Genomic DNA, 18,808 nt, shown 5'->3' with positions numbered 1-18,808 from the left:
TGTGTTTTAAATCTTTTTATTTACCCTGTAAAGTTACCTTCCATCCTGATTTTGCAGGTGTGATTCTTTTACTTTTTTTTTTTAATAAATAAAATTCTTCTTCTAAGAACCTGATTGGTTTTCAGTGTCCTAAAAACCAAATGATTTGGTCTGTGCTCACATTGTAACCAACTGGTTGGTATATTATTCTCAAGCCTCACCAGGAAAGGGGGTAAATGGGTTTGGGGGGATATTTTGGGGGAATAGGGACTCCAAGTGACCCTTTCCTGACTTTTTGTGTAAATCACTTGGTGGTGGCAGCAATACCTTCCAAGGACAAAGAAAGGAATTTGTGCCTTGGGGGAAGTTTTTAACCCAAGCTGGTAGAATATAAGATTAGGGGGTCTTTCATGCAGATCCCCACATCTGTACCCTAGAGTTCAGAGCGGGGAGGGAACTCTGGCAGCATCTGATTCAGAGGATGAAAATGAACATGCGTCAGTCTGCTCTGCTTTGGATCGTTATTGAGCAGACCCCGTCATCAGCATGGACGCACGCATGTCCTCTGGAATGGTGGTTGAAGCACGAAGGGACAAATGAATCTTTAGCGCATCTGACATGTAAATATCTTGCGGCGCCGGCTACAACAGTGCCATGTGAATGTTTGTTCTCACTTTCAGGTGACATTGTAAACAAGAAGTAGGCAGCATTATCTCCTGCAAATTGTAACCAAACTTGTTTGTCTGAGTGATTGGCTGAAGTAGGACTGACTGGATTTGCAGGCTCTAATTTTACATTGTTTTATTTTTGACTGCAAGGTTTTTTTGTACATAATTCTACATTTGTAAATTCAACTTTCATGATAAAGAGATTGCACTACAGTACTTGTATTAGGTGAATTGAAAAATACTATTTTTTTTGTTTTTCTTAAGCACAAATACTTGTAATAAAAAATTAATATAAAGTGAGCACTGTGCACTTTGTACTCTGTGTTGTAATTGAAATCAACATATTTGAAAAAGTAGAAAACATCCAAAATATTTAAATAAATGGTATTCTATTGTTGTTTAATAGTGCGATTAATCATGCAATTAAACAGCCCCAATTTATTTCAAACCTCCTCTAACGACACCTCAGTCTGGGACAGTTCCTCAGACTTGGAATGCGTCAGGTTTGGGAATCTCCCTCACATCCTCAGCCATGAAAACTGATGCAAAGAATTCATTCAGTTTCTCCGCAATGGCCTTATCGTCTTTGAGTGCTCCTTTAGCATCTCCATCGTTCAGTGGCCCCACTGGTTGTTTAGCAGGCTTCCTGCTTCCCATGTACTTAAAAAAAAAAGTCTGCTATTATTTTTGGGTCTTTGGCTGGCTGTTCTTCAAATTCTTTTTTGGCCTTCCTAATTATATTTTTACACTTCACTTGCCAGAGTTTATGCTCCTTTCTATTTTCTTCAATAGGATTTAACTTCCACTTGTTAAAGGATGTCTTTTTGCCTCTCACTGCTTCTTTTACTTTATTGTTTATCCATAGTGGCACTTTTTTGGTTCTCTTACTACGTTTTTTTAATTTGGGGTATACATTTAAGTTGAGTCTCTATTATGGTGTCAGGTTTCCATGCAGCTTACAGGGATTTGACGTTTGGCAGAGTATCTTTTAATTTCTGTTTAAATAGTGTCCCCACACTGTAAATCTTACTCACAAAAATACTATTTGGATGCCTAAGGACTGTATACACTGCATGCCCTAAATACTCAGACTCCAAAAATACAAATGTTTCCTTTTCATTTGACTAGTCACAATAAAGGAGATCCTATTTTTATCCAAATGAAACCCCAGATATTTTAGACCTTAAGGCTTCAATCTAGGAGGCACTTATGCAGGTGTTGCTTGTGTCTTGGTAATATGGTGTGGCGATAACTCTGTCGTTCATTCTTGTTTGTAAAGTACTTTGAAACTGTCAGATCAAGGACAGTATGGAAGCCCTGAGCCGGTGCAAGCCACCCCATGGGGCTGAAGCCCTGAGCCCCGGCAGAAGCCCTCCCTCCCCTGGCCAGGCTGTGGAGTTTTTATAGCATGTTGGAGGGGGGATGGGGGCCTCTGAAAGAAAAAGACTGAGATGCCACGATTTAGAGGAAGAACAGAAGGTAATTAAGGATGGAGTCCTATGGAACTGCAATAGAAAGCTGGGGGAGGGGAAGGAGGAGGAGGAGGAGGATCCTCTGAATGACACACTGAGAAAGTGAATGGTGAGGTAGGAGGAGAACCTGGAAAGGACAGAGTCATGAAAAACAAAGGAGGACAAGATTTCAGGAACAGCATGGCTGATCATGTCAAAGGCAGCTGATAGGTCAAGGAAAATGAGGATGAACTACCTGTTTTAAGCCTTGGATAGGAAAAGCTCATTAGAGACTTTGGCAAGAGGGGTTGTAGCACAGTTCAAGGGATGGAAGATGGATTAGAGCGGCTCTAAAATAGAATTAGAAGAAGAGAGAAACTCCAGACAGCAACTGTAGACAGCATGTTCAAGGAGCTCAGAGATGAAAGGTATAAGGAATACAGGATGGTAGTTGGAGAAGCCGGGGGGTTGTTTGGGGTTTTTTTGGGGGGGGGGGAGGGCGGGGAGGGAGTTAATAAAATGGAAGAGACTAAAGCATGCTTCTATTTTGAGGAGAGAGCAAGAGAAGAGTGAAAGGTTAAGGAAAAAAAGTAAGGCTGGGACGAGAGTGGGCATGAGCAAGGTCAGCAGCTGGGATGAGGTCATTGGGGCAGGTGGAAAGGCTACAGGAGGAAAGCAGTCAACCTTCTGAGTGTGTGAAGGGACATGGAGGTGAGAGCTGCAGGATGGCAAAGGAAGTTCATGACATATTTTATCAGTTTTCTCTTAGAACAAATCAGTGAGATCTTCTATGGATTGAGAAATCGAGGCAGGAGAAGGGGAGAGTTTGAGGAGCAAATTAAAGGTGGTAAAAAGGGGACTAGAGGCATGGGGATTGATTAAATTAGAGATGTAGAGTTGTTTGGGAAAGAAGATGGCAGAACTAAAGGAGGAGAGAACGTATCTGTAGTGGAGGAAGTCAGCCTGGTCACAGGATTTCTGTCAGTCACTCTGCATTGAGAGAGTAGGAGTGGAGGAAGCAGATGTTGGAGGTGAGCCAGGGCTGCGGGTTGGCAAGTTAGACATTGTGATGGGAGAGAAGGGCACAAGAGCCAAAGGTGGAGGAGAATAAAGTATGGAAAGAGTGAACTACATCAACAACAGAAAGGGAAGAGAGGGCAGGGAGGAGAAGGCTGAGAGCAGAGGAGAAGTCATCAACACTGATGAATGGGAAGTTACAGAAAGCCTAAGCTACAGGGTGAGAGAAAAAGAAGGGGTGGATGATGCTGAAACAGATGCTGTTTCAGTCAGCCAGACAGTCAGATAGGAGAAACTCATCAAAACAAAAATCAGAAGAGTGAGCAGTGATTGGTGAAGACCATGTCAAGTGAACAGCCTCTTTGGTGAGAGGCAGAATTCAGCCAGATCGAATAAAGACAGGAGGGCAAGGGAATGTGAAGCTAAGGGATTGGATGGGTGAGCAATATGGAAGCTGAAGTAATTTAAGATGAGCGTGGAAGATTGTGAGTAGAGGAAGAGAGAGCCAGGAGGCAAATCAGAGAGGAAGGCTGATAGGGAAGAGTATGGTGGACAGCAGATGATAACAAGATAGAGTGGGAGAGAAGAGTCAGATGCAAAGCTATTCAAAGACTGAGAAAGAAGGGGGAGGAAGGAGAGGTTGTGTCATAAATATAAATGGAAGGGTAAACTCCTTTAAATCCCTCCTGGCCAGAGGAAAAACCCTTTCACCTGTAAAGGGTTAAGAAGCTAGGATAACCTCGCTGGCACCTGACCAAAATGACCAATGAGGAGACAAGATACTTTCAAAGCTTGGGGGGGGGGGAGAGAAACAAAGGTTCTCTCTGTCTGTGTGATGCTTTTGCCGGGAACAGAAAAGGAATGGAGTCTTAGAACTTAGTAAGTAATCTAGCTAGATATGCGTTAGATTCTGTTTTGTTTAAATGGCTGAGAAAATAAGCTGTGCTGAATGGAATGTATATTCCTGCTTGTGAGTCTTTTTGTAACCTAAGGTTTTGCCTAGAGGGATTCTCTATGTTTTGAATCTGATTACCCTGTAAGGTATTTACCATCCTGATTTTACAGAGGTGATTCTTTTACTTTTTTTCTTCAATTAAAATTCTTCTTTTAAGAACCTGACTGGTTTTTCATTGTTCTTAAGATCCAAGGGTTTGGGTCTGTGGTCACCTATGCAAATTGGTGAGGATTTTTATCAAGCCTTCCCCAGGAAAAGGGGTGTAGGGTTTGGGGAGGATTTTGGGGGGGGAGAACTTTCCAAGAGGGCTCTTTCCTTGTTATATATCTGTTAGATGCTTGGTGGTGGCAGCAATAAAGTCCAAGGGCAAAAGGTAAAAGTTTGTACCTTGGGGAAGTTTTAACCTAAGCTGGTAAAAATAAGCTTGGGGGTTTTCATGCAGGTCCCCACATCTGTACGCCAGAGTTCAGAGTGGGGAAGGAACCTTGACAGGTTGGAAGCAGCAGGAACAGGAAAGGAGAAGCTTAACACCCACACCTGATCCAGGGCAAGGAGTGAGACAGAAGCAGAAGCCTCCAAAAGAGAAGGCTGTTTCAGAGGCAGTGTCATATGAAATGATCCAGCCCTCTGAGAGCAAGATAAGATGGTATTGTGGATGATCTTTTGAGACACAGACTGTGCATTTCATAACGAATACACACAAGTGGACTGAATTTAGGCTGCACAGGCAACCTTAATTTTGGCATTTCCTAACTTCTTAGTGCTTGATTTTTCAGGTTTATGTTCTTTTAATGTAGGGTTTGGGGTTTTTTGGGGTGGGGGAAGGTGTTAAGGAGTCTGTGTGCAAGTATAATCAGTGTCATCTTTAAAAGAATGTGTTTGGGCAATATTAGAAGACTACTGAATGTCACCAAAACAAGAACTTTTATCACAAGCCTGTTAGACCTTTCAGAGTACAATTAGCCTGTATTTCAGTCTTTTCAAAAGTAGATTTTCTAATAGTAATTATGTTATGAATTAACATCTGCACAACCACCTCAAAGCTCAAGATTGGGTTAATGGTCGCAACTGTGAATCCTTTACATTATGAAGAGGGCCTCTTTTCCATTTCAGTAGAGTCACTGGCAGCCATATCCTACTAGATAGAAATCCGTACCCTACCTAATATCTCATTCACTATCCAAGTATCATCTCCCACTTTTGATCAACTCATTATGCCTCCATTGCCCACTTCTTAAGTTTTCAAACAAGCAGCTTTGTACATTCTCTCATGCTGCCCCTTACACTTGGGAAGAGATGCCTGTGAACATATGCAAAACTACTCGATTATCCTCTTTCAAATCCCTCCTTAAGAAACTATCCTTTTCCATGATGCCTGTAAAAATCTTAACAACAGTTCGGGTACTGGTGTGCAGACACCACTGTCTGTTATGCTGACCAATATTGTCTCATTGCTTATTTGTACTCTCCCATCAGTCTGTACCCATCTGTTGTATCTTGTTTTATACACTGTAAACTAAGGTTGCCAACTTTCTAATTGCACTAAACTGAACACCCCTGCCCCGCCCCAAGGCCCTGCCCGCAATCACTCCATTCCCCCTCCCTCCTTCACTCACTCGCCCCCACCCTCACTCACTTTCACTGGTCTGGGGCAGGGGGTTGGAGTGCGGGAGGGGGCTCTGGTGTGGTGGTTGGGGTGCGGGAGGGAATTCGGGCTCCCGCTGGGGGTGTGGGCTCTGGAGTGGGGCTGGGGTTAAGGGTTTTGGGGTACAGGAGGGGATGCGGGATCCGGGAGGGGACTCAGGGCTGGGGTAGGAGTGCGGGAGGGGGCTGGGGTGTGGGCTCTGGGAGGGAGTTAGGGTGTGGGCAGGGATTCCAATCCGGGGCAGGAGGTTGGGGTGCGGGTTCGGGCTCCAGCTTGGCAGTGCTTACCTGAGGCGGCTCCCAGTTAGCAGCGCAGCAGGGCTAAGGCAGGCTCCCTGCCTACCCTGGCTCTGCGTGGCTCCTGGAAGTAGCCGATATGTCCGATTCCTAGGCGCAGGGGCAGCCAGGTGGCTCTGCGTGGCACACACTGCCCACACCAAGAGGTGCTGCCCGTGCAACTCCCATTGGCTGTGGTTCCCGGACAATGGAAGCTGCGGAGCCGGTGCTCGGGGCAGCGCACAGAGCTTTCCTGATCACACCTGCGCCGAGGGGCCACAGGGACATGCCGGCTGCGTCCGGGAGCTGCATGGAGTCAGGGCAGCCAGGGAGTCTGCCTTAGCCCTGCTGCACCACCGACTGGACTTTTAACGGCCTGGTCAGTGGTGCTGACTGGAGCCGTCAGGGTCCCTTTTCTACCGGACGTTCTGGTGGAAAACCGGACACCTGGCAACCCTGCTGTAAGTTCTTTAGGGCAAGTAGCATCTGTTTGGACAGCGCCTAGCAGAATGAGGTCCTGGTTCATGATTTAGGGCTCCTATGTATTATGGTAATACAAATTAGGGAATATATTTCATAGTTCCACTTTATGCAAGTGACATTTTATTGTCTAATTTGGAACTTAAGAAATCAATTTGGGACTGATTTTTTACAAGAAAGTAAGTGACAGAAGATACAGTAGCTATGGTGCTAAGTAATAGAAAATATTGCTACTAAAGCAAATTCAACTGATCCTAAAAGGCATGCACCAACAGGGGCCAGATACTGCTTCCAATTAAGAGTTTTAATGAAAACAAGATCTTTCTCTGGATCTAAAAGTCAGTTAACCTGATTCAAAGTCCATTGAAGTAAATGAGAAGACCCCTATTGACTTCAATAAGTTTTGGATAAGGCCTTGAAGTAACTAACGCAAAAATTAAGATATTAAAAATGGTGATGATCTGTTGTGACATTATCTTTCCTACACAGAGCAACAATTAATCTCACTATCTTCTAAGAATGCTATTTTAGAACCAATACTTTCCATTAGAAACCCTCATAAAATAGACACAAATAGCTGATAAATATCAAGTTCCAACATGAAATGGGAACAAAGAAAAAATGCAGTTCTTGAAATAGAGATCAAGTCTGCAAAATGTATAGTTATAATCCTCTGCAACTCAATTAAAGTTATTGTTGGAAAGGATCAAAAATGAAAAAACTGAATGGCTATGGACTGAAAAAAGTAATGTGACACCACTGAAAAAAATTACTACCTATTGACCAATAACACCCCCAAGAAAATAATTATATGAATTGATAATTGCTTTCCAATGTTTTCAACAAACATTTAGTCTTTGTTCAGAGAATTATTATCACCATATCCAGCCCTTGTTTTTTAAGGCATTCTAGATAAATGTGGGAAGGGCTACCAGTCTTTTGTGAACTTGTCAGATAGAATACTGAAGAGATTGAGGTATGTAAGATGTACTCAATACCAGTCTCAAAATACAATCTTCCCTAATATTATAAGCTTCACATACTAGCCTTTTGAGATAATCAAGGAATTTAATACTTAAGGTCATTGAGACAGGACACCTTTCCATAACATTTAAGAAGCTGGAAAAAAAGCTATACCTCAACTCACTAGGCAGTCTGTTAAAGCAATTTCACCAACCTATGAAATAACTCGTAATGATTACCGAATTTTAACTGATACAGTTTGGCAAAAAAAAAATAATAATGATGTTTCAGTACCTTGTCTTCCCTCATCATTGGTAAACAAACCAGCATCACTGCTGCTCAGGCTGCTAGATTCACTGTAATAAAGAAAAGAAAGAAACAGATCAAAAGAACAATTGATCTCTCAGTTGTAAAATTTTAAAGACAGGAGGCTGTTTTCAGATAGAACTTAAACCTGACAAAAATCTGAAAGAAAATAAGATTTTGTTTTTAATCAAACTGCAAATAACCTAGTTCCATTAACTACAGAACATATTGTTTTTGTCACATAAAACTACTGGAATCTAATGGGACCCTGACAGTAAGCCAGATGTGACTGCAACAAGGAGCTGACACAATTGATGCATTTTATCATCTGCTTCCATCAAATGTTCACTGCTCCAATTCAGCTTGATCCCAGAACACCACTGCTCAATAAAATGGGGGGGGAAAAAATCTCAAAACAAAAGCAGTCTAAGCCTTTCTTCCAACACATGCAATACAAGAGTCTGGAGAAGGAACTACTGTTCTTAACATTTGCAAATATTCTGTACAATACATTTGCAAATATTCTGTACAATACATTACTTAAGGATTCACTACAACTATATTACTTGGTAAGAAAGAAAAGTTTGCAGTAATGACAATCCATTAAATCAAAGTAAAGGTCACCCTGAGAAAAATGAATATGATCAATAGGATTATAACAGCAAAAGACAGAAAATGCAGGTTATAATTTACTTTTCTGTAACTTCTGATTTGGCCTTAAACAAGATGTCGGTCTACAAGACGGATGCACAGCATACACACACATCTACTCTTATATGTAAAATTAGAGATCATGGAGGAGGGTAAAGTGTTTTGTTCTCCCTTGGTTGTACACAAGCATCTCACATTATTGTAAATTAAAAGTCTAAATATTAAACCAGCCTCCTGTGCTTAAACTATAGCACAGACCATGACACTGAGTTTTTGTCCAGGGTAGAGGTTAAGTGGAGAAATGCTTTTATGTTCTTCAGGGAACTGTATTCTCACAATACTATATATCTTATATATTTTTTACAGTGAAGTATGGATTAATTTTTTAAAAAATGTCAGTTCACCTAAAGACATGAATTCAAGAAAAAGGTGTGCATTTCAAATTAATTTTCAATGTAGTATGCTTTTATGTATGTTACGTTAAGGAAAATTAGAACACCTTAAGTATTTTTCCTATATTATATAGTTTGTCTTCAATATGAAGCAAAATCCACTTCATTTTATATATTTCAACCTAGACATCAACTTGTAAGTATTTTTTAAAATATATATTTCATTTTTGGTTTCATTCTTAACACCCATTCTTAAAAGTAAGCTCTAAACCTTACTCCTAAATTAGCTGTTTTAATTGCTTTTTGGTTTAGACATGAATTTGCTTGCTGGAAAAAAAACTGAAATTATTTAGTTTTCCCGATTTCTCTCTCAGAAATTGAAACCAGAATTAGTTTTACGTTTGGGCAATATCTGATTTCAGCTTCTAGAACTAATTATATGGTTAATTGTTTTTATATCTTCCTTTACAAGGCGCTCAAACGGGGCTTGAAATTGGGCCTGATGTAGATAGTCAGGCAGTGACTTGCTAACATGTGCAGCTGTCATATTTCTTAAAGCTGTGTTCTAAAACTCTGCTGTATCTTCTACTGTATACAGTGACTTCTTACTGTACAAGCAGCACTTACACATCTCTTTTATTCCAGTACAGTAAGAGACTTAAGCACTTAACTAAAGATAATGGTCCTAAATACAAATATGGCATATCTTATGAGCTATAAAAGTGATCAAGCAGAGCTTGAACCTTGAAATGCTATAAAGCTAAGCAAATCCTAGTGCCTTCTTTCTGCAAACTATCCCCTCCTCACTTAATTCCATCAGACAGTTCTGCATACTTCTACAATTATAAATGTCCTAAAACTCTACATCACACATCTTTTTAAAAAAAATAACTTTTTGACTGAAGTTTCCAGTCTAAAAGTATTTCCTTTTTTTAAAAAAAAAAAAAGTTCAGGAATCCTTTCAGCCATTTGAATTTTGGGAAACAAGACAAAAAAAATCTATTATTCTTCCCCACCACACACACAAGTTCCCATTTTATAAGGGCTTGCGTATACAAACATTTACCAAGTTCATGGCAAGCTGAAGTGTAAGTCTAATCCCGTACTATCCTGCAGCCCACTAAGCATCCATGTAGATTCTGCTGCCATACACTAAAAGTTCCATCCATAGAAAGCTTTGATCCACCCACTTTGAAATGGGAATAGATTAAAATACATTAAGGAAATACTTTTAGATCGGTTGAAAGCTCCAACCAAATGGTTAATTCTAAAAAAGAAATGTGATGTAAAGTTGTGGGACATTTAGAATTGCAAAATATACAAAACTGTCTATGGTGGAATTAAAGTGAGGATGGGATACTTTGCAGAAAAAAGACACTAAGATTTGCTTTATAGTATTTCAAGATTCAAGCTGTGATTGATCATTTTGAAGATCATCAGCAGGGTTCATACAGATGTTTGCTGCAAGGTAGATTTATACCCCATCTTGCCATGAACTAAACTGCTCTTATGGCCAAACCTTAAGAGAGCCATACTCATCTCTTCCCTTTAAGTTTGCAATTTGAACTTTGGTACTTAAGTAATCTTCACTGAGGCATTTGTTCTTAATCAATTTATATAGAATATTGCCATACAATAAAAGCTTTACGCATTTGAAGACTTCTGCAGAGCATGCTCAATAGATGTAGATTTTTAGCGTAACACAATGAAGCCCCTGCCTCCGTTGGGGCATCATACTATCAGCACAAGGACTACTGCTGGGATAACTGTAAATGTGGAATATGTGTCCCATTGAAATATACACACAGCAAAATCATCCAGAAAACAAAGCCTTCAATAGGGACAAATGAAAATTGGCATGGCAGACCTGATAAATCTGGATTCTACAGTTCAAATCTTACTCAGCAGTATTACTGAAGACATGAATCTTACCAAGATGTTTTCAGTAATTTACCTCTTTGTGTCTAGCATACAGTTTTAGAAAGACATTTTTATCTCTGCCAATGCTTTCAGAACACAATAGTAGCAGAGGCTAGTTAGTATGTTTTGTGTTCCTCTAGTAGTAATGCATTTAATGGACATCATCAAGTTGAAGTCTAGCCATTTGAAAATTAGAGTTAAAAGCAGTTTGAGTACTCCATATGCCTCTGAATCTCCTTGTCAGATTTTGTGGTTTTGCAGTCACATTTTCATCTTTAAAAAAAAAGGTTCCCCTTTCCCCTGCTGCCGTGTTAAAGACACACAAATAGGTGAAAATGGCAAAACTGACTGTAAAGTGCTGGCAAATGACAACAAACGGAAAACAGAGAAAGTTTTCTCTGAAACGATAATGACCTTAGCTGTTACAGTATTACTAAGTGAAGTATTTCCAGAAAGGAGCATGTTTTTTAAACTGATAGTGTCCCCTTGCAGCACAAGAATAGATGACAACTGGAATCCGTAAGGGATAGTCATTTTTGTACTTAAAACCTGCAAGCTGCCCTTTTTTGGGTGTTTGGAGGATTTGCCCCGACTTTGGCTCCCTCCACCCAAACACTGGATACTTCAGTGCAAAACTCATGTATTTTTACCCTCCGCTGGCACAAGACATTTTTAAAAGTGTTAAAATTTAACAAAAAAATTTACAAGAGTACAGGACAAACATGACGGAATCTGAAAGCGTTCCAGACACAAAGGCCCCAACAAGACCAACTTCTGGTCCAATACAAGTGTGAAGACACTATGAAATTCAGTTTCTTTTCAGTGGCAAGGTGACTCAGGATTCCTGTTGTGATTTAAAAATTGTCTACAGTTCTCAGAAAACAGATGGAAAATACAAAAAGCAATTTCTATAAATACTATCACTCTTATTGTTGATTGAGTAATTAGAATCAGTCACTTACCAGTATTGTTATGCTACTGAATAAGTGACCTCTCTTCTTGCCCTAGCCTAGAACCTATGCATGCCATCACTACAGCACACCTAAACTGTGACCAACAAGCAAAAGATTCAATGCAGTTTTTAGATAAGACTCCTACAACAAATGAGGAACACTGTTGTTGTCTAGTCACTAGATTGCCAGAATTTGTGCCTTAAATAGGAGTTGCCCTGCTCACAGTTCTGCATTCAGAACCAAACACACTGGATAAACATGATCAGGATCATCAGACCCTGTAGGTAACATCACTTGTGTGTGGTGGAAAATGACATCTTACTGTGTTGTCAAAATACTACTTTGGAAACAATTACTCTTGTGGTATGCCTGTCGTCTGGAATAGATTGATGAGGCATACTGCCGAAGGGTCATCATTATCCCATTTTTCTAATGGCAAGCTCAGGTGTTTCTGAACTATAAATTGTTTTTTGCATTTTGTAAGTGATGTGCATTCTTGGGAACCTACAGACTTTTTATGCCCATGACACACCGACTGTCTAGTGGGTGTACCCATATACTGTACTGATAATCTTCTGATGAATACCAGCAACAATCAAAGCACCAGCGCCTAGACATTGGAAAACCTAAGCTATTTAATTACCTTGTGTGTGATTAAGTGCTAGTTCAAATACCATGCATAATACAATAACTTAACATTTAAGACATTTTAAAATTCCTGTTTTCTTGGTCTTAATATTGAAACAATTAGTATAAATTTTCTTCAAGTAATTATTTCCTTTGCTCCTTTTCAGCCACCCATCAGATTTCCTCTGAATTGCTATAATTTAACATTCTACAATATGTTTAAAGTAGCAGTATTCTAGTATTACTGGATCAGGAAAGACCCCTAACTTTAACTGCTTAAAACATACTGCTATTGACTGCATTTTAATTCTGGAATAAAGAAAACAAGACTTGTCAATACCTATACCACTACAGTAGCAATATAAGAATTTTGTTTCAGTTGATAAAGAAAAAACAATCGATCACCTGTCACTCATGTTCTCATCTGAACCCTTTTGCTCCTCATACTCCATTTTGTCCTTATTTGCCTGATTCGGTTCTTCACTCTCTATAACCACGCCTTCATCCAAGATTTCTGGTCCTTGCCTAGTTGTAGCTAGTTTTCTTTTTTTCACTTTGCTCTTGGCAAATTCTTGATGTTGGTAAGATCTATTATCATTATCCATTTCTTGATCTCTGCTGTTATCCTGTTGTTGGGTCAATGTTAGTGTATTCGTGACTTCTGATGGTGGATCTATTGCCATGCGTTTCACCTTTCTTCTCCTACGCAGGGTCCTGTTTCCTATATTGTCAAGAGCCAAATCAGACTCATGCCACAGAGGTCTTTTGCCTCTAATGTTATTTAAATTTGAAGAAGGCCTGCGTTTAGCAACCAACTGATCATCAGAGTCACTGTGGTCTTTCTTAGTAGTAGTATGATACTCTCTATAGTCCTTGCTCGGTTCTTCTAGACTGGAATCAGAACCTTCACTTAAACAGTGACTAGTCTCCCAAGGATGATGAGTGGTAAATGAACGTCTTTTTCGTCCTCTCCTTTTTCTTGCCTGGCGTTTTAGAAGACAAGACACGCTGCGAGAGTGATCACCAGTATCAGCAAAACCTCCTCTGGCTTGCTCCGAACTTTCTTCCAGTGCTGAGACCAGATCATGAACTAGTTCCTCCATAGTCCTACTGAAATGCCTACGTATGTAAAGAAAAAACAAAAACAAAACTGATTACAACGTGCATCAACTTCAGCAGTATGTTTTCATATACCAATATCATTACAGTGTCAAACAGTCTTATGATCAGCACTTTTAACACCATTGTAGTTCTACAGAAAGCTGTCTTCTAAATCAGCCAGTACCACAACACACTTATGAGGAGGTTTTCCCTTTATAGTGTCACTCTCTCTCCTAACTTCCATCTTAACAACAGCACCTTCAATTTTTGGCAGTCCTCCTAATATTGCTTTCATTTACAGATATTTCATCTCAACTTCATAGTTTTCAGGGGTTAATCTGTTAGCTATGAAGATTGGCAAAACCTGTCAATATACAATCAGAAGCAAGTGAGCACATTTTAAATTATCTATAAAGTAGGAAATTGAATATACATATTTACTCCTTTATTGTATATTATTAGGTACAACTTTAAAAGTTGTCATTAGGATAAAATGTTTGACACTCTGTATCTTGGGGGAACACCCTGCACCCCCACGTTCATCCTTATAATACGATTGTGTGGTACCCAATGCAAAGTTTGTCGGGTCTTCGGAAGACTCATGATGCACTGAACATTGTTGTTATAGTAATGTTAGAGGTTGTAATTTCACATATATAGTTATGAGGCTGAAAATGTGTCCTCATGGCTTAAAACAAGCCCAGACAAAACTCTCCAGGAACAGAAGGGCAGTTTATACCTCATCAGGGCACGTATGGGACAAACGCAGCCCAGCCTCACAGGAACACAGGACCTGTTGGACTCTCGAGTGAGTCACCCCCTTCCCTTGGTCAGTTTGGGACTACGATAAATTAATTCTCACCTGACACTGAAAGTGCGGGAGAAGGGGCGGCAAACCCAAGAGGGAAGAAAGACATGATAAAAGGGAAAGACGTTTGCCATGCTTGCTCTCCTATTCCGCCTCCATCTACAGACACCACCACCAACCGACTGAAGCATTGATCAAAGGGGAGAGCCTGGCTGAAGGGCAATCAACCAGCCTGTGGTGAGAAGCATCTAAGTTTGTAAGGGAACTGAAAGCGTTAAGATCAGCTTAGAATGCGTTTTGCTTTTATTTCATTTGACCAAATCTGACTACTTGTGCTTTGACTTATAATCACTTAAAATCTATCTTTTGTAGTCAATAAATTTGTTTGTTTATTCTACCTGAAGCAGTGTTTGGTCTGAAGCATGTCAAAGACTCCCCTTGGGATAACAAGCCTGGTGCATATCAATTTCTTTGTTAAACTGACGAACTCATACAAGCTTGCAGCATCCAGCGGGCATAACTGAAAACTGCAAGACAGAGGTTCCTAGGGTTGTGTCTGGGACCAGAGATATTGGCTAGTGTTATTTGGTTGCACAATCCAAGAAGCAGCTGGCCAAAAGTGCTCACTCACATTCTTGGAGCAGCTTACATGCTAGAAGCTGTGTGTGAACAACCCGGGAGTGGGGGTTCTCACAGTGAAGCAGAGTAAGGCTGGCTCCCAGAGTCGAGGATTGGAGTGATCTAGCAGATCACTGGTCCAGATCACACCAGGGGAACATCACAATGTTGTCACAAGATAATTGTCTCTTGATGCTACCAAGGTGAATCTGAAACACTATTTTTTGATTATATAATATTTTTAATCGTGACTAATTTTGTCTTCCCAAATGACTGATATCTATTTGATCTTTAAAAATATTGATTCACTGGAGTGACATTAAGTTGAGAGAACCTTTCCCCTAAATGACAGGTTTCAGAGTAGCAGCCGTGTTAGTCTGTATTTGTAAAAAGAAAAGGAGTACTTGTGGCACCTTAGAGACTAACCAATTTATTTGAGCATAAGCTTTCGTGAGCTACAGCTCACTTCATCGGAGATGTAGCTCACGAAAGTTTATGCTCAAATAAATTGGTTAGTCTCTAAGGTGCCACAAGTACTCCTTTTCTTTTTTCCCCAAATGAAATTCTAGAAGATTAAAAGCAAAGTTATCCTTTCTGATCTACACACTCAATCAGTAGGAATCACACACCTTTATGAGACCACAGACTATCCGACTAAGGCATCATGCAGCTATGAGGAAAGAATTTTACTCTGCACCACAGCTCACATCACTTCACTAACATTAAAAAACCATGGCTGGCCCGTGACAAGAGACTCAGACTCGCAGGGCTCACTCGGGCTACAGGGCTGTTTCACTGCAGTGTAGACTTCTGGGCTCAGTCTGAGCTCTGGGACCCTCCCACCTCACAGGGTCCTAAAGCTGGGCTCCAGCCCAAGCCCGTAAGTCTACACAGGGTTCTGTAGCCTGGGAGCCTGAATCAGCTGGCATGGGCCAGTCACAGGCATCTAATTGCAATGTAGATATTCCTATATTTATCACCAAGTATACTTCAGTAGGCTCACACTCGAATAAAAAAAAAACAAAAAACACTAAAACCAAAACAATAAGATTTACTGCAGATCACCCACGTGAAAAAATCAAAACAAACTGATCAGACTGACACCCCAAAGTAATTAGCCTCCTTTCTTCTAGTGCTCACTACTGTATTATGCCTGGTGACGTATAGTGGAAGAACACTGGTCAGTAAATTGCGCAGGTGGGTGTCCAGAAGAAAGCTGTTCATATAGTTTTAGAACAGTACGAAAGGAGACATGAGTCAGCAATTTTCTACCAATGTCAGCAGGTTCCAAATGGAGACAGAGTTTAGTCATACAGCCCACAAGTTTCCCCCACTCACTCACCCGTCACTGACCCCAGGCCTAAAGGTGCTAAGCAGGATGGTCCAATGGTTACACAACAACATGAGGCAGGAGATCTGAGCTCTCTTTCCTGCTCTGCTGTGACTTGTTGTATAATCCTGGACAACTCACTTAACTCATTGTGTCTCAGTTTCCCCATATAAAATGGGAATACCACCACCTTCTTACATTTCTTGAGTTCTATGGACCAAAAGTACTAGGTGAATTCTAATTTAGTTCTGAAAAAATTCAAATTCACCATGAAATGTTTTACCTACAAGGAGAAGTCTCTTGAACTGTGCTGCTACTTTTAGTAGTTTCAGAAAGTTACTTAAGAAAATAATTTGTGCCAGCTGTAAGACATATCACCACAATCATAAAGACAGACTAGTGCAGTCTACTATCTCAATTTTGATAAATACATGATGCTAAACTGTACATATGTTCACTTCTCAACTCTTTTTCTACGCCTGCTATAATGTCTGAATTCTTATTTCTATTACACCTTGACATAACCAGACATTTCCTGTGCCCCTTGCTAAGTACAAACAACACCTTGGCAGCACCTTCCAGGGATTGTGCACCCTTTGGCACTCACCTTTGAGCAAGAGACACAAATCAGGTACCAGTACTTTTTGCTTCTCCTTAGTCCTTCTGGTTCTCATGAGAAATCATTTTCCTTGCTTTTGAGAAACAACTACAGGCGATAGCAGCAAAAGAGGTAGTAATGCAAATAAAGCATTATCTATCAGAAAATTCAGATAGAATAAAGCAACTGGTAGCCAATCAAATCTACAGATTGGCTGACAACCTAGTTATATAGGAAAATATTGGAATACGTCCGTTTTTACATTTTTAGATTTGAGAAGTTTCTCTATTTCTGCCATCTTCTCCTTCTCTCCCTTTCTCATGACTTGTCTACACTACAAATTTTAGCCAACACTGTGGCTGTAGTAATGCAAACCATGACTTGCACCACAGCAGCATACACAGGTTTCAAAGCAATGCAAGTCATGGTTTGCACCAATACAGGTATATCAGTGACTATAAAAATAAATTTAAAAAAACCACACACAGAAAACCCAGTGTAGAGAAGGCCTTAGCATAGGAGCACATTTGGCCTTACCTACAGGTGGAGAAATGGTTTGGTTGTTTGTGGGGGTGGGGTGGGTTTTTAAGTTTTCAGTTAAGTTAGCTTTATGTGACGGACAGCTCCCTCAACACCTTTGAAGACAACTTCATCTGTAGCTCACGAAAGCTTATGCTCAAATAAATTTGTTAGTCTCTAAGGTGCCACAAGTACTCCTTTTCTTTTTGTGAATACAGACTCACACGACTGCTACTCTGAAACCTGTCATATCTTTTCAGACTCACAAAACAAAAGAAGTGTTGAGCTGCATCTTCACAGGTATTAAGGGGGTTTTCAAATTGTTTTAACTTGGCATGAGAGGAGCCTCAGGGTACAACACAGCTTTTTTTTTTTTAAAAAAAAATTCTCATCAGCATATAGGCAGTTATAAATCAAACTCAGCACTTAGAAAAAAAATTAGCACTATCCCATCTCTGGCATAACACTCACTACATTCAACATTTCATGAAATTCAAAATACCTAGGTTGGCAAAAGACTGCTCATCAAGAACATAAAGCACTTCAGTGTGACCTTTGTTCCTTGTTGAACAACACTTGATTAGAATACAGTCTATTTAAAGAGCTTTTATTCCCTGGCCTAGACCAAAGCGTTAGGCCCAGTCTACACTGGCAAGTTTCTGCACAGTAAAGCAGCTTTCTGCATTGTAACTCCCGAGGTGTACACACTGCCAAGCCACTTAGTGTGCAGTTGCAGTGCTGTAAAAAAAACCCACCCCGACAAGAGGCGTACACCGGGAGTACAGCGCTGCGGTGCCAGTATAGACACCCTGGTCGATTACAGTGCTGTGATTGTCCTCTGGGAGGTGTCCCACAATGCCGGTTCTCGCCTCTCTGGTAATCAATTTGACCTCTACTGCTCTACCTTCAGGTGACCAGTGGTCATCCCCACCCCATAAATTCCTCTGGAATTCTGAAAGTCCCCTTCCTGTTTGCTCAGTGATGCATGCAGTGGTCTCAGTGCATCTTTCCAGGTGGCCATGTCTGCTCCACGCACCGGGTGATCCCTCACTTGGAGAAATGCCAAGCTGCTGGACCTCATCAGTATTTGGGGAGAGGAGACTGTCCAGTCCCAGCTGTGCTCCAGCCGTAGGAATGATGATACCTATGGACAGGTTTCACGATGCATGACAGAAAGGGGCCATGTCCGGGACACACTGCAATGCAGGGTCAAAGTGAAGGAGCTGTGGTATGCCTACCACAAGGCGGGGGAGGCAAACAGCCGCTCCAGTGCTGCACCCACATGTTGCCGGTTCTACAAAGAGCTGGATGCAATACTCGGTGGCGACCCCACCTCCACTGCGAAGATCACTGTGGATACTTTGGTGGCTCGCATGCCAGTCGAGAGTGGACTGAGCCAGGAGGAGGAAATCTTGGATGAGGATGTGGAGGGGGAGGGGGACCCAGAGGCAGCGGATGACTCAGAGGTCAGAGATGCATGCAGCCAGGAGCTCTTTTCTACCCCGGAGGAGGCTAGCCAGGCACAGCTGTCGGATCTTGGCGAAGTTCAAAC

General features: G+C 40.9%; 1 protein-coding gene across 18 annotated transcripts in view; it reads right to left on the bottom strand.

Annotated features, from left to right (window-relative positions):
* GPATCH2 (G-patch domain containing 2) overlaps positions 1-18,808 on the bottom strand; it is a 182,915-nt gene that overhangs the window by 156,247 nt on the left and 7,860 nt on the right. For all 18 annotated transcript variants that reach the window (XR_012158237.1, XM_073338880.2, XM_073338892.2 and 15 more), the window contains exons 2-3: positions 12,688-13,401; positions 7,728-7,789 (exon numbers count right to left, since the gene is read on the bottom strand). Coding sequence is in view for 17 of the 18 variants with exons in the window: in XM_073338880.2 (XP_073194981.1) it covers positions 7,728-7,789; positions 12,688-13,401 (776 nt within the window). In the remaining variant the exon portion in view is untranslated. The remainder of the gene's footprint in view (positions 1-7,727; positions 7,790-12,687; positions 13,402-18,808) is intronic.

This window comes from Lepidochelys kempii, chromosome 3 (assembly GCF_965140285.1).
Source record: "Lepidochelys kempii isolate rLepKem1 chromosome 3, rLepKem1.hap1, whole genome shotgun sequence".
NCBI classification, from domain to species: Eukaryota; Metazoa; Chordata; order Testudines; family Cheloniidae; genus Lepidochelys; species Lepidochelys kempii.
The sequence above is the reverse complement of the archived record's forward strand: the minus strand, read 5'-3'. Positions and strand labels throughout refer to the sequence as shown.